The sequence below is a fragment of the Paroedura picta genome, chromosome 9, assembly GCF_049243985.1.
Source record: "Paroedura picta isolate Pp20150507F chromosome 9, Ppicta_v3.0, whole genome shotgun sequence".
Taxonomy (NCBI): Eukaryota; Metazoa; Chordata; class Lepidosauria; order Squamata; family Gekkonidae; genus Paroedura; species Paroedura picta.
Window position 1 is genome coordinate 24,522,360 of NC_135377.1, and position 15,274 is coordinate 24,537,633.

Consider the following 15,274-nt stretch of genomic DNA (forward strand, 5'->3'; position numbering starts at 1 on the left):
TCTCAATGTTAAAAATGTTGAGAAAGGCTGTTCTACCCACTCTCCCCCCCCCCCCCAACAATAATCCATTAGGCTGTGGATGGGCAGTTCTCACTACTTAAAGGATTTTGAGGAGAAAATGGGGCACCACATTTTGTTTGTACTTGGAGGTTCCCAAGATGAAGGAAAGCACACTTCCAGTTCCAGCAAGCTCACATCCACACTGGCTTCTCTTCCAACCTAACTTTGTCTTGTGTCATTAGGATGCCACACATGCATAATATCCACCAGCATGATTTACAAGCCTGGTACTTGATACTGAGCTGCAAGCACCTTGCTGTTTATGTCACCCAGAAATTATTTTTGAAAATTCTTTCAAACCAGGAAAATGGGTGCCAGTGTTAGACGTCCTGTGTCCATTTATCATTTAGGGGCATTGGATATCTTTGCATAGATCTGCTATTTTATCAATATATACACCTTATGGTAAGGTATATTTAATGAAACGTCTGTAAATGCATAAGAGAGGGTTTCAACAATCACTTTTAAATATGCTATCTTTCTCACACACTCAGGCCTCTAGTTAATACAGCCAGATTCGTAACCCAAACATTTCATATTCAGGATTATAAAATGATAAACAGTAATTCCTTTTAAGCAATAGCTACTAATCCACTAACAAAACCTTGTCACTTTTACATTATAAATAGCTGTTCTGCGACATATAAAAGCTTTCATGGATATAACAAATTCAGCTTTGTTTTTAGGTAATTTTCAGTCACTTAGAGAATGTACTTCAATAAATCAGTGTTCAGTGACATGCACAATGCACATGGACAGCATTTCTGAAAGGATTCAGCATTGTGTGCTAGTTAAAGTTTTAGCCTAGTATCTAGGAGACCTAGATCTGAATTTCCATTTTGCCATGAAAGTCCAAGGGGTAGTCTTGAGTTAGTCACTATCAGCATAACCTGCTTCACAGGGCTGTTGTACGTTTAAAATGGAGAAAGGGTTACTTTGTGTTCCCATTGGGGAGACATGCAGAGTATAAATAAATTCAACTCTTATTTATTTGTTGTAAGGAAACAGTTTAGGCCTCTCTAACCCAGCAACGAGGATGGATACTTCCTCCCACTTTCAGGTAGCAGATGCGAATTAAGGGTATGTAGAAGTTGTACCCTGCTCTCATGGCCAAATATCCATGTCTGGATTTGAAGTTGGTTGCAGTGGTTTACCAACCTGCTGTTCTGCCTATGGTTAAGTAGGGTGGGTGGAAAGAAAGGCAATGAGGTTTAGGGCAGTCAGCTCCCTGCCCCCAAGAAAAGGGCTCTATGACTGATTCCTCCCACTTCAGGGTGTTTCCTGCTTCTCTGACACTCTGTGCTGTAGCATCCACCTCCCTAAAAGTTGTTCTTGAGGTTCCTAGGAGACAAAAATAGCAGAAATTGTCTTCCTTAGTCACAAAGTTTCCGCCCAACAACAGAATATGGTGGATATAAGGTTTTGTGGCTAATCATTGGTCTTTTAAAAATTGGATACCGTATACCTGCTGTGAAAACCAGCAAATCTGTCTACATTTCTTTTCAGATAAAGAGATTTTGGCAGTACAGCTATGTCCCTTAACTCTGTTATTTCTCTGCACTTAGTCATCATCTGTCAGACTCTGTATTTGAAATGAATGTTCTAATTCCTGTAGCATGTAGCATTTATCATGATTATCTAAGGTAAATATCAGTGTGGAGGCAGTACAAGAATACTCGTATGTATGTATGTATGTATGTATGTATGTATGTATGTATGTATGTATGTATGTATGTATTCAAATAAGGCCTGTTTCTGTGAAGTAGGAGAGGATAAATCTTGCTGAATATTACATTTGCTTTTTTGAGACATTTTCTTTAGTAAAAGCTGTAAAGCAGCTATTTAATTATTATTTATTAGAATTTGCTTATTTATATTTTTACCTCTTTTTTTTTTACAAAAACCAGTTTGAACCAGTTTGAACCTATACACTCTTGTGTTCTTGGATTATGCCTTACATTCCATTCTGGGCTTCCTGGGCAGTTTTTCTCATTCTGCCCCAGACCATGTGACAGGGACGTTATTAACAAACTGAACCCTGAATGGGAAAAGAGAACTCTGCCGTAGGCATACCCCTGCAGCCAGCCAAATACAGGCAGTAGGACGTTAGCCTGGCCATTCGGGAGCAATGAAAACTTATGTTTGTTGTTGCTGGGATAACAGATGGAAGTAAATATCCATCTGTGAGGTTCCTAAAATGCTTCGTATTGTGACTGAACACTGAGACGGCAGAAGAAATGTTTGGGTAAATGGCCCCCTACTCCATTGTTATGCCTTTTAATTATCCATGTGAGGATAGCAAGCCATTTATCATCTTTAGAGTGGTTAACATTAATATGTTAATCTTATGCAAGCATGTTGAGAAGTTGGTTCCACATAATTCATTAGGACTTCTGTCCAGGTTGGTGTGTATTAGATTCCAGAGTAATAATTCCAGTCTTTCAAAACTGATATTATGTTTAATAAGATCTGGTTGCACTCCTTTGATAAGTAATATCAGAACAAACTACTAATCAAGTCAAAATAAAACTCTGTCGTTAAACTCTCCTTAAAAAAAAACACACCACTTAATTATAAAGCAAAGGAATCAGCTCTGCTCTTTTGTAAAGATAATATTTTAGAATATTTACACCATCTCTCTTCCATTGTTTATCCTCCACAAGTGCAAATATGAAAAGTTTTGAAAACTGAAAGCAGCCTATTGTAACTAATTCATCTTTCCTTCGTATTTGATGATCGGTTGGAAGGATATGAGCACACAGCACAATGCATGAAAGCTGTAACAACTCTAGTATTCAAAGTTACCAATGGCATCAGAATAACTGACAGTGTAGACGTATCTAACAGCTTTGAAGTCTTAAAAGACTGTCACTAAAGGAAAGTCATCCATGTTTTAATGGAGCATTTACATTATTAAGATGAAAAAGAGAGAGAAACAACTACTGAGGTTGTTTGATCATTTTTAATTAACTACTATCTTCACACAATATGCCCCTTTCAGAAGACTGCATGCACCTTGTTGATTAGGTAGGAAATGAAGCAAAATTCAACAAAGCAGTCTTTAAGTTGCCAAACATGACTTTTTGGTTTTGCTGCAACAGATTAGCACAGCTCCTCCTCTGGAATTTGCAATAAATATGAAGCACAAGCATGACACATTAAGGGTAGCTACCAAATGGGAAGCATATGTTTGGTTTATATAAACTGGTAGAGGAAAAAAGGTTAGAACATTAATGTTTGCCAGACCCTTGGTAAGGATCAAATAAGGTGAAGGAATGAAGTTGTGTACAAAAATGGTTTTCAGAGCTGAATGACTGTAAAGCCATGATTGTTTGTGGAACAGCTGTTCACTGTACTCTACTGTGGTTCCTGATCAGAATGATTTTATGGATTTTTGTGCTATTCCAGCTATTCCTGGACATTCTAAAACTTTGACTCACAAATATAACTAGTTCTGCAACAATACGCATCCATCTTTGATACCATTATTACAGGTATCTATTTAATGGCGCAAGTAAAAATATATTTATTTAGGAGATATGTCTGATTTCCACCTTAATGTAGCTCCATCCCACCTGAAATATATAAGCCTGATCAGGTCCCATGATCCCCTCATAGCCTGTTCAAGTGTCAAAACTGAAAGTTCCCTCTTCCACTAGCATGAAAGCTGGTAGGATCCAACATGCTGCCTTTTATAAGGTCTGTAAAAGATTTTTTATTCAATTGATCTAGCTATCTTTGTCTTTTAACGCAAAGCACTGCCATTCAAGAACATTCCCAGGAAATGGGTACACAAATCAGATGTTGTAAGCCTCGGCGCAATTGTATCTGTTCAGTAAACATGGGTTAGGTTGAGCAAATCATGAATGGATCTTTGCTTGTGGAATGGAATTTTCCAACCTCCTCCCTTCCTCTGCAGCCCAAAGACTGCCTGAAAGGAATCAAGGTTTCCTTCACCAAAGTTTTTACTTTTCCTTTTTTTTTTGGCCTCTGACTCGTAACCTCTCACAAAAATACAAATGGCAAGTGACCAGCTTATTCATTTAAATGTTCACCCAAGTAAAGTTTCTCAATTAACAAAAGACCTCAAACAGAATGCACTAGTATTGATCGATTTTTCTGGCTCCTAACCTCATGGATCTCTCCCTGCCTTCCTTGGCTTTGAGGGAAAAGAGCTATACTTTTTAAATGACTGAAGTAGATGAAGGCCAGAATTACACTACTATTCAAACAGTGTGCGTTCATACAGTTCTGTCTAACGTAAGGCTTTCAACTTAAAGCAAGATTCAGCTTAAATGTATATCATTTTTTGACCATTGTGAGTCTTTGCAGTGGACTGTTTCCACACTGGGAACTTCACTGCCCAGGCTGCCATGCAGGAGCACAAATCGGAGGCAGACAAGGGGCACCAAGCCAAATACTCCCTTGTGTGAGAACAGGCAGGACAACCTAGTCCGGCTCAAGCTCCGATCTTGCGTCCGGCGCAAAGCCTAATGCTCTTGCAGAGCAGTAAGGTACAGAATTCATAGAATCATAGCATAATAAGAGTTGGAAGGGAACTCCTGGGTCATCTTGTCTATCCCCCTGCACTCTGCAGGACACTCACAAGCCTATCGCTCATCCACTGTAACCTGCCACCCCCTTGAGCCTTCACAGAATCAGCCTCTCTGTCAGATGGCTATCCAGCTTCTGTTTAAAAATTTCCAAAGATGAAGAACCCACCATCTCCCAAGGAGGTGGCAGTTGACAGTTTGCACAAAAGAGCTTTAATTATTGCTTCCCTAAAGAGTAGGAGGAACCTAGATTTCTCTAAATAGAATAAATGGAAGAGAGAGTCAAGCTGGCCCTCAGTAATACCTTATTGGCCAGATACTCTCCTTCAGAGTGTGACTTTACCAAGAAATGGGCAACAAGGCCTGCTGTCATAAAAGTTCATTAAAAAGGGGAGGAAACATTCAGCCTGACAGTGCTAAAGCCTGTTGTGCCATGTCCCCAACAACTGACGTTCCATTTTTTCTGACATGTCCAAATAAGTAAATTCAGTAAGTCTCAACCTCCCCAAGTTCTGATAAGCTGACTTATTTCCTCGTCCCTTCCAGTTTCAAAACCAAAATACAAAACCAGAAGGACAGGCCACTGCAGCACAATGGGGACAGTTCATAGCCCTTTTGATTTATTTAGTTCTTTTTATTTAGAAATAAAGATTAATGGGATTAGGAGAGAATTCTTACAAAGCTATATTTAGGATAACTAAAATGCAAATAAGTCATGGGAATATAAATGCATCCCTAATGGAAAATTATTCCATTATTCTACTATCCCCTGTGGTACAGTTTATCCTTTTTCTAAAAATCTCTATGTGTATTTGATTTCCTGGCACACGTGCTGGAGGATTATTAGTTTCAATGTCTAATTGTTCTGTTCCTAATGCTGTAAACAGAACAATGGTGGTTTAGTCTGTCATGCGAGTTCCTGTGGGATATGCTGTGTTCAGTGAATTCCTCTGCATTTGTTCATCTTTATATCACACCAAATCTAAAAGACAAAGCATCAGGACTTAAAGTATTAAGATCTCGGTAAAAATTTCCAGAATACCTAAAGGACTTTAAAACTGACCCCCCCCCCCCACCTCTAGCTAGTAGTGAAATTTGCACTCCACTCTTTAAACCCCACACTAGTTCTAACTGTAAGGGAAGTAGAGTAAGTTAATCAACTTTGGCCCAGGATAGAGTGCTACATAATACATAGTTTTATGATTGTAAGGGATTCCCCTCCTGCCATTTTATATATTAGCTAAGATTGCAACAAAAATAGAATCAATAGAAGAGGAGAATGGTCTAGCTTTTTCATCAAACCATTTCCCCCCCCCTTTAAATTCCATTATTTTATCCTTACTGGGGGTAGGAAGTGGGAGGAAAGACTATGGACACAAGGAAAGACTATGGACACAGTGAGCTCCCCCTCACTGGCAGTCTTCAAGCAAAGGTTGGATACACACTTTTCTTGGATGCTTTAGGATGCTTAGGGCTGATCCTGCGTTGAGCAGGGGGTTGGACTAGATGGCCTGAATGGCCCCTTCCAACTCTATGATTCTATGATTAACAAGAAAATGCCAAATATTGAAAAAAACAACAGACTGGAAATAAATAACATGTGAATTCTGAAAAAGGACATCAAATAGTGTAGCAACTATCAGACCATCTCAGTAATTTCTCACATGTTTAAAGTGATGCTCAAAATCTTGTAACAAAGACTGCTAACATATATGGAATGAAAAATGTCAGGTATTCAAGGAAAAGGCATAGCTCACCCTGCAAATTTACAGTGGTTTTATAAGCATAAGAGAGTTTCTGGGGAAAATCAATGTGTGTTTCATAGACTACAGCAAAACTTTGATTGTGTGGATCATGAAATATTATGGTTGGTTTAAGAGCAACTGTGTGTGCCACAACATCTGATGGTTTTGATAGCCTGGACAAGAGGCTACTGTTAGAACAGAAGATGGAAAACACAGTGTTTTCCAGTGGGCAAATGTGTCAGACAACAATGTACTTTAACTCCCCGTCTCTTAAATCTATATGCAGAACATATAAGGAATATCGGATTAGATTTAGATGAAGGTGGAGCGAAAATTGGTGGAACAGTAACAATTTGACATATTCATGCGACACCACATTATTGACAGAAAATAGCGATGACTTGAAACGCCTACTGAAGATTAAATCTGAAAGTGCCAAAACAGGATTACAGCTGTACCTCAAGAAGACACAAGTAATGGCTACTGAGAAATTATACAAATTTAAGCTCAAAAATGAAGACATTGAAATTGTTCAAGATTTTCTATTTCTTGACTCCATCATCAACCAAAAGAGAGTCGGCAATCAAGAAATCAGAAGGAGATTGAGACTGGGAAGGGCAGTCATGGTTTTAGAATTGCTGTCAAAATGTTCAGATCAAGAGGTGACATATATGTATCATTTGACTTATAGGAACTACAGTCAATCTGGGTTCTGGAACGCAATTGATTCCTTCATTGCAATCTGTAGCTCTCTTAGCGAAGGCCCAGTGACTGTACAGTGGTCTGCTGGCCAGATTAGATCTTGCTCTTTATAGCATGACATTGCCAGGTATTCAACCCAACCTTTGTCTACCCATCAGCTTCAGCCACCTCTCTCTGTTGTGTTCACCCATGCTGAGAGCCCCCAAAGCCAGCAGTTTTATTTGTTAGGAGAGTAAACACACATCATTTAAGTAATATTAAATAGTTTCCTGTAGGAGGTAATTGTCAACTTCTGTTTTGCCCCTACCTAAAATTGTGTCACGTCACTGAGCACTTTTAAATTGCCTTCTGTGTTGCCAGGCTTCCATCCATGGATGCCTTTAGCAGAAGCAAAGTGATGATCCCTCCCCCACGCCCACATTTTCTGGTATTGAGCAGCATCTAACAATCTGCAATCAAATGAACCTGGTGGTTGTGATAGCTATTATTATCTTTCTATAGCCATCCAATTAGAACAACTAGAAACAGGCTGTTTGCTCGGAGAGTATATTTTACTTTAGCAAATAGACTGTATATTACAAGAGGGAAATTGGAAAGGGATAATAAGAGATTATCACCTCTGTTATCCTTACCTGAAAAGGTTCTTTCAAAAGAAATGAGTATGCTGGCTGAAAGAGCACCCTGCTTTCTGCCTGTTATTTGAAAAGAAGATCTGTTTGCTGCTAACAAACAGTGATTAAATATCTTTGTTTATCATGGCAAAGATAGGAGGGCCCAGATTGTTTTGCACACCGCTTTTTAATTCAGAAGAATAATAAAATATGGATTCTAGGTCATAGAGATGAAAAGAAGTCATATCTCATTTATGGAGTCATGACTTTTTAATGGTCATCATAGCTCTGAATATTTCTATGGAAGTTTAGAGTGTTGAAAGCAGGTCCATTATAGCTGGCTGCTGGTCGAGCATCCTTTTTTTGGGTTAAAAACTCTGAATGGTCAACTGATGTATCCTCAGTGGGTCAAATTGCTATGAGGTGGTTATCTTACAGCTCTGTTAAGTGACCAGGAGCAATTCCCATCAGCAGCATCTGATTTGCCAACTTTCTTATTATCCAGACTCAGCAGATCTAGTTATGCTGATCCATGCTTTTGTAACCTCCTGGCTGGATTACTCCACTGCTCTAATGCAGCACTTCCCAACCTCCGGTCCAGGGACTGGTACCGGTCCGTAGATCAGTCGTACTGGACCACCACTCCTCCTTGCCTTCCTACCTGGCTGCTGCCTCGGGGGCTGCCCTGCCACTCTGCCGCTGGCTTGCCTTTGGTGCTCTCTAGTGGCTGCCATGGCTGGGGCTCCCCCTCGGCGTGGCACCGCGCAGATGCTGCTGGCAGCACCCCCTAGTGGGCGGCAGGAAGTCAGGGGCACCGGCGGAAAGCAAGTGGAGCAGGGGCTCAGGCAGCGGTGACATCCCTCGGCAAAAGACTACCCCCCTCCCCCCGGGCCTCAGTAAAATTGTCAAGCGTTGACCGGTCCCCAGTGACAAAAAGGTTGGGGACCACTGCTTCTTGTCTTCTTGCATCTGGCTATGGGATGCTGTTACCCCACACACTTCCCTTTCTCTCACAGGCCCCAGCATCTAAAGCAGGGGCTCATGGGAATTGTAGTCTGGATTTTTTGTGTGCTTCCAGCTGATGATAAAGCTGACTGCTGTGATAAACGTAATAAACAAACAAAGTTTGAACAAATTGAAACAAAACTCTGAAAGGAGAGACATAATGTGGCTTGGAAAGGTGGAGGCCTTGAAGGACACATTGTTTTCCCCACTTTTGAAGTAGTTCATTTGACCCTTGCTGACTCAGTTAAGAGCCTTGGGGTTACCCAATCTTATTACTGGAGAAGCAAGTTAAAGTTGCAGAAAAGCTTTCCACCTACTTAGCCTAGCCTGTAAGATGCCTCCTTACATCGATACAGCTGAGCTTGCCACCTGGATTTATGCCACCGTAACAGCAAGACTCATACATTGTACATTGGCCTCTCCCCAAGGCGTTTGAATGGCAGTCATCTTTTAAAGAGAAATGGGAGGAAGGATTTAGAGCTTGCTGTTTTATTGATTTAGCTGGGGGCATTTTTACTTTAACCTTAGATTTAAACTTTCAAAAATTTAAGGAAGACCAGGGTGCTAGACAGAAGAAGGCAATGGAAAACTACCTCTGTTCATCTGTTGCACTGAAGTCCTATGAGGTTGCCCTCAGTCAGCTGTGACTTGAGAGTGGTTTCCACCTCCACAGCTGATCTGTTGCCTCATAGGAGTGCCTGTTTGTCTTTAGGGATGGTGCTTGTATATCTGGAAACAAAGACAATAGGATCAAATTTCAGGGTGAGTTCCTCCTGCTGGCCAGCTGATGGATGGCGGGGAGGTGGGACCTGAAAGCAGGGGACCCCCCACCTCCAGTAGAAGATCGACACCAAATTTTTGGAACTCCCTCCCTAAGGGGATTTGTCTGCCTCCCTCCATCATCGTCTTCTGCCAACATATGGCCCTCCTCCCTGGTTGTGTTGGCCTGTATGTAGTTTAAATATCTTTAACACTTTAATGCCTTGAGGCCCGCTGTGCTGGAGACTCTATTTGTGTGATAAGAGAGCACATAAATAAACAAACAAATGAATAATCCACACAAACTTTTTCTGAATGCTCCCTTTGCAGAAAGGCCTCCCAATTCCATTTGTCAACAAGGAAAACTTTCAGCTTGTTTGCCAATATTTTGAATTACTTCAAGCTCCCTATTCCCATATTCCATTGTTACTGCGAAAACGACTAAAACAAATCTCCCAGCAGTGTTATTGTTTTAATGCTTTCCTCTCACTGTATAGTATTTGGCAATAATCTGTGCACAGCAGTGTTTGCTTTATCAAGTTGTCACATATTCCCTGGCTGTATTGCAGGACTTTTCTGTTCTTAAAGAGGCAGGACATCAAAAATACGCATGTACCAATCTCCCCTTCCTTATCTTCCCTGCTAAAGGAAATGATGGGGTGTCACATCACAGTTTCAGAACATACAGCAGAGAAAGGAATAATAGACAGGTCAACTGAAATTAAGCCTGCAATCATATGCAGAGTTAGACATGTCTTAAATGTTCACATCAGTGACTTTAGGCAAACGAAGACTGCACAGGGCTGGCTACATGCTTGCACAAAGGGGGGGGCAGTTGATGTTAAGCACATTTAATTTCAGTTTCAGCAGAATAATGAGGCCCATGCTTAAATATTTCTTAATCAAACCAACTGGGTTGAAATACACTTGAGTCTGGTTGTGCCATGCTTGCAACTTTTTCAGCAGCATATGTTGGATTGGGTCCAAAGCTGCTCTTATGCTAGTGTAACAGCCCTTCTAACAATAGAATAGTATATCCATGGGCAGAGCAGCAAACATTTCTTGCTGAATTCTCTATTCTGCTGCAGATCCACTTTGCACTCCACACTGTTTTGGTGGAGGGTCCCCTGATCCTCAAGAGCAGGACTGGTGGGTGGGTGTGGAGGGATCAGGGATTGTAGCAGGAAAAGGGAGATATGAGCATTTTGTTCCATGAGCTTTGATCTATTTGTGGTATTTTGGTATTGTGGTATACCTGCAGCATGATGAAAATTGGCTCCTACATGATACTTTACTGGACACTGAAAGTGCTTACCTTGACCAGGGCCTGCTTTTGAAACATTAGAGGCTTCAAATAGTTTCATCTGGTCTTCTGGTCTACCGAATTGACTAATGGTGGACATATGTAGTCTGGAAACGTTTTTATAATGTTAAGTGATTGTTGTCTGAGATTGCACATTCTTTTTATTACTGATTTGAAATGTTTTAAATCCTTTTATATTTTCCTTTTGTATTGTAATAGCCTATGGCTACATGCAATAAAATCTGACTTGACTAAGTGAATTGACTAATGTCCATAGTGTATATATAGGGTATATATATTATAATATAAAGGAAATAACTGTATATAACATTTCTTGTATTTTTTTTGTATTTTATGTATGCAATTTTAATTTTATGCCTGACCATTGATGCCAAAATTCATCTGGTCAATGGAGGCATTGGTATGCATGCATGCACTGATGTTATTGAAACTGTGCTATAAGCGTTGGGTTTTTAACTTCAATAAATATTGGTACTAAATTCTACCCTACAGAGGCTTTAGTTCCTTTCCTTTATTTTGACCTTTTTAGGTTCTTGTACTTTGATTCTAGTCCATTATTATGAGTAATACACAAATACAATTTATTTTCATTCATGATGCATTTCATTTACTATTGAATATCCTGAACAATAATAAATTATAACCCTTTAGGTGTTGTTTCCCCAGCTCTAAGGATTCCTGTGTTCAGGAGAGGACTGGAGAAATCTTCTTTGTCATAGAATAGTAGTAGCCATGAGTTGTGATGGAGAAAACCTGAGAGGCAAAGAATCATGGAGTAAGAAAAAATATACATTCACGCCAGGTGTTTTGTGGAAAGGGATAGAAAACAGGCAAAAGAGACCAACATGATTGTTCTCTTTCATCCATTTGGTTCCCACCAACCAAAACTCCCTAGTAATGCATAGGGAGTCTTATCAGGAACCTTAATACCCTGGGAGGATGTCTGTTTTTTTATTTTACTGCATTTATGCTCTGCCTTTCTCAAAAAGTCTCAAAGTGGATATCTAGCCTGAGGTTCTGTGGTTGTGGTGGAAAGTGCCATAAAGTCACAACCACATTGAAAAAATAGCGGTATGCCAGCGTAATGGCATAGCGCTAAATATTATTGCACCTCTGGCCATTCCTCACCTTCTCGCCATCTTGCTGTTAGTCTGCCACATTTTTTGAGCTTCTTACACTCTGCAAGCACTGTTGGAAATGGCGGAAGATATCAACACAGTTCATACATGACTCTCTTCCACCTGTCAATCAAGCCAGGCAGCCAGTCCCCTTTGCCCTTTTCTTAAAGGTCCTGCGATGCCCGCCAATTTTTTAAAATCAATAGTTCTCCACTGAATCACCTATGTATCTAATTATAGATGCATAGTGCTTTTTATAACACCACCCCATATGGAATCACGAGTCTTGAATTGTTTAAAAATTAATCTCATTCCTGATTTTGGGTGGGAGGAACTGCAGAGAGGCATGCTTTGTGTGACAACTTTGGGAAAAATTATTTTTGGTTTTGCCTGCATGCTTGTATGCCCATTTGTTGCTCCAGGCCATTTTCTTAAAAACAAAACAAAACAAATCCATCCCCGGGAGAATGGAGAGGGAGGTGGGTGTGAGGGCAGGAAGAGATACCGCTTCTTCGCCTCCATATATTTGTTTAACGTGTAGTGTGCTGCTTGTCCGCTTGGGGAAAACATTTTCAGTTTGGGGAATCAACTTTATGTGATTCCCCAAATAGTGCTTTAAAATGGAGGATGTAGCCAGCTGTTTGTTGCATGGATGTTGGCGATGTCATGCAGAGCAGCCGGAATATAACAACTACCTAAGGTAAGCATCTCACTATATGTAATGGGTGCGGGAAGGGTCCTTGGGAACTTTGTAGGGTTTTCAAAGCAAGAGACATCCAAAGGGCATTTGCCATTGCCTGCCTCTGAGCCATGACTCTGGTATTCCTTGGTATATCTCCCATCCAAATACTAGCCTGGGCTGACTCCTTTTAGATCTGACTGATTAGGCTTGTTTGGTCCTGTTATAAAGCAAGGGTTCACCCCATTAAACCAGACACATATACATCTTTTAAACAGTTTTATTCAAAAGTAAAGTATATTTTACAAACTGCCATCCTTTTTCATAATATAAAATGCTTTGAGTGCAAATTTCACTTGCAGTTTAAATGCGTATTACCAATGGTTGCTTATTCAGAAGAAAAGTGGTGTGCCATCTCTCAAAGAAATCTGCTGCTATAGATATAATTTAGCAGACATCCCATTTGTGATTTAAAACATCACTGCTTGTCCAAGATATTATAAATCTGGAGTACAGAATTGCATGCATGGTGGCAATTCTGTGCTACTTAGTATTTTGCTGCAGGGGCCGGTAACAGCATTGCAAAGAAATAAGGCAAATTGATGGTTTGCAGTGCCAATGGCAGCTAAGTCTGAGATTGGGTCTAAACGCCACTATCTGTGGTTGTATCACTGGTAGCCTTCCTTCCAGTTCTATGATCCATTGCGATGATGCTCCAAATTCACCCAGCCTGTAACCAGGCAATGCTACAGGGGCTTGGCTCAGATTCAGCCTGCAGTGGCCTAGCTCCATCAGTGCATCCCTCAGCGGCTTGGGCAAGCTGAACTCCATTCCATTAATGCATTATCAATGGCCAGAGCACTGGCTTCTTCTTCCTTGTGCCGCTTCAAGAAGTTGCTAGGGTGGGTTCAAGAACCAACCCTGGATGTAATGTGAGAACCAATGCTGAATAAAAGGAGATTGTGGCTGTAAAAGGTGTGAAATAGCTAAAGTTTATAATGTTTATAACATTCCTCATGAGGTGGTGAGTACAACTATAGAGAGAGAGTTGATCATCTTGGGACCATTTCCTTCTTCGTTTCTTCTCCCCAGCCTTTGATTCTCACTGGCACCTTTGTGGGGCAGGGACCTTTGCAACGTAGCACTTATTAAGTGCTTGTTTTTGTATACTGCCCTTTGCATTTTTAAAAAAAATTACATATTTATTATTACCAGTTATTAAACCGGCACAAAAGTTTTCAGAAACCGGTAATTGGAGAAAGGGCATATAATATAGCACAGCCAAATGATGCACTGTGCCATTGTGCCTACTTTGGGGTGTGGCCTCTGGGCACAAGTCACAATTTCCAGCCACACAGATGAATTATGTGCAGAAACTGTCCAGCCGATTTCTGTTTACTTAGCCTTGGTTTCTGACGCCTCCGTTTCTAGGTCAAAGTCTTCTTGACAGCAACAGAACAGCATCTGTACATACTTGGTAATGGTAGCTACAAAATAATAGAAACAGCACAGAGATTACATTATGAAAATGAAAACTTTCAAGGCATGTCTATGTAATGCTAAAAGATTAATGAAAACGGCACTCCAGCCTGCTTATTCGAGTGCCTCGGTTATTTCAAGGAACACTTGGATAATGAGACTTGTCTGTATTATGATAGTAAACTGGTATACCAAACAAGAGAAAGCAATATCATATATGCAGCCACTGAAAGGCTTTATCATCATTGTGCTGATCCTTAAGTATGTATTTCAGTTCAAGAACAACAGTTACGGATAGCTAATTAATAATTAAGAGCAATGACCAGTGGGTTAGTGTTCTTTTTTCTGGTATAAGGAACATGCTAAACCAAAACCAAAAAAAGGAACCCAGCGTTTACAGGTAGGAACTCAGAAGTTGAGCTGTACAATAAAATAATGTAAAAATGTTAATTATTTATTATAGTGCACAATTAAAAACAGAATAAAAACTACATAAAAACTATACAGAACTAACTGCACATGAGACCAAATGCGTTTTGACCCTACTGGGTCTTCCTATGTGGTCAGAACTGTGACAATACACTCTATCTAAAATATCTAAACTCATTATAAAGTGTAGTTGAGTGGTTGAATGGGATCTGTAAATTATGGCTCCAACCCATATATGTAAATTTTAGACTTTTTGGAGACCACCTCCTATGGCATATGCACAACAGGGAAGAAGAGGCTGAGCTGCATATGCTCACCACTCTTCGCTATTATATAATTCTGTGCTGAGATTGTATCTCATGTGTGTCAGAAAAAAAGCTGTATTGTCATAGTTCTTACCACTGAGGAAGACCCAGTAGGGTCGAAACACATTTGGTCTTATGTACTGTTAGTTCTGTGTAATTTTTATGTAGTTTTTATTCTGTTTTTAATTGTGCACTATAATAAATAATTAACATTTTTACATTATCTTATTGTACAGCTCAACTTCTGAGTTCCTTCCTTCCCATAAGGAACATGCTAACCAGACTTCTGGAACCTGAGATATCACATTATGTATAACTGGTGGAAAGTACTTTCAAGTCACAGCTGAATTATGGCCAATCTCAGAAAAAGAGACATCCAGAGACCGTTTGCCATTGCCTGCTACTGTGTTACAACCCTGGTCTTCCTTGAAGGTCTCCCATCCAAATACTGGCGAGGGCTGACCCTACTTCGCTTCTAGGATCCAACAAGATCAGGGCTATTTAT

General features: G+C 40.2%; 1 protein-coding gene across 4 annotated transcripts in view; it reads right to left on the minus strand.

Moving 5' to 3' along the window:
* Positions 1-12,842: 12,842 nt before the first annotated feature.
* The window catches only part of LOC143844611 (Y+L amino acid transporter 2-like), a 42,550-nt gene continuing 40,118 nt past the window's right edge, over positions 12,843-15,274 (minus strand). For 3 of the 4 annotated variants that reach the window (XM_077351969.1, XM_077351970.1, XM_077351968.1), the window contains exon 10: positions 12,844-14,043. In XM_077351969.1, coding sequence (XP_077208084.1) covers positions 13,952-14,043 — 92 coding nt within the window. In that variant the 3' untranslated portion in view covers positions 12,844-13,951. Of the gene's footprint in view, positions 14,044-15,274 lie in introns of all 4 variants that reach the window. The other variant, XM_077351967.1, reaches the window with a different exon arrangement.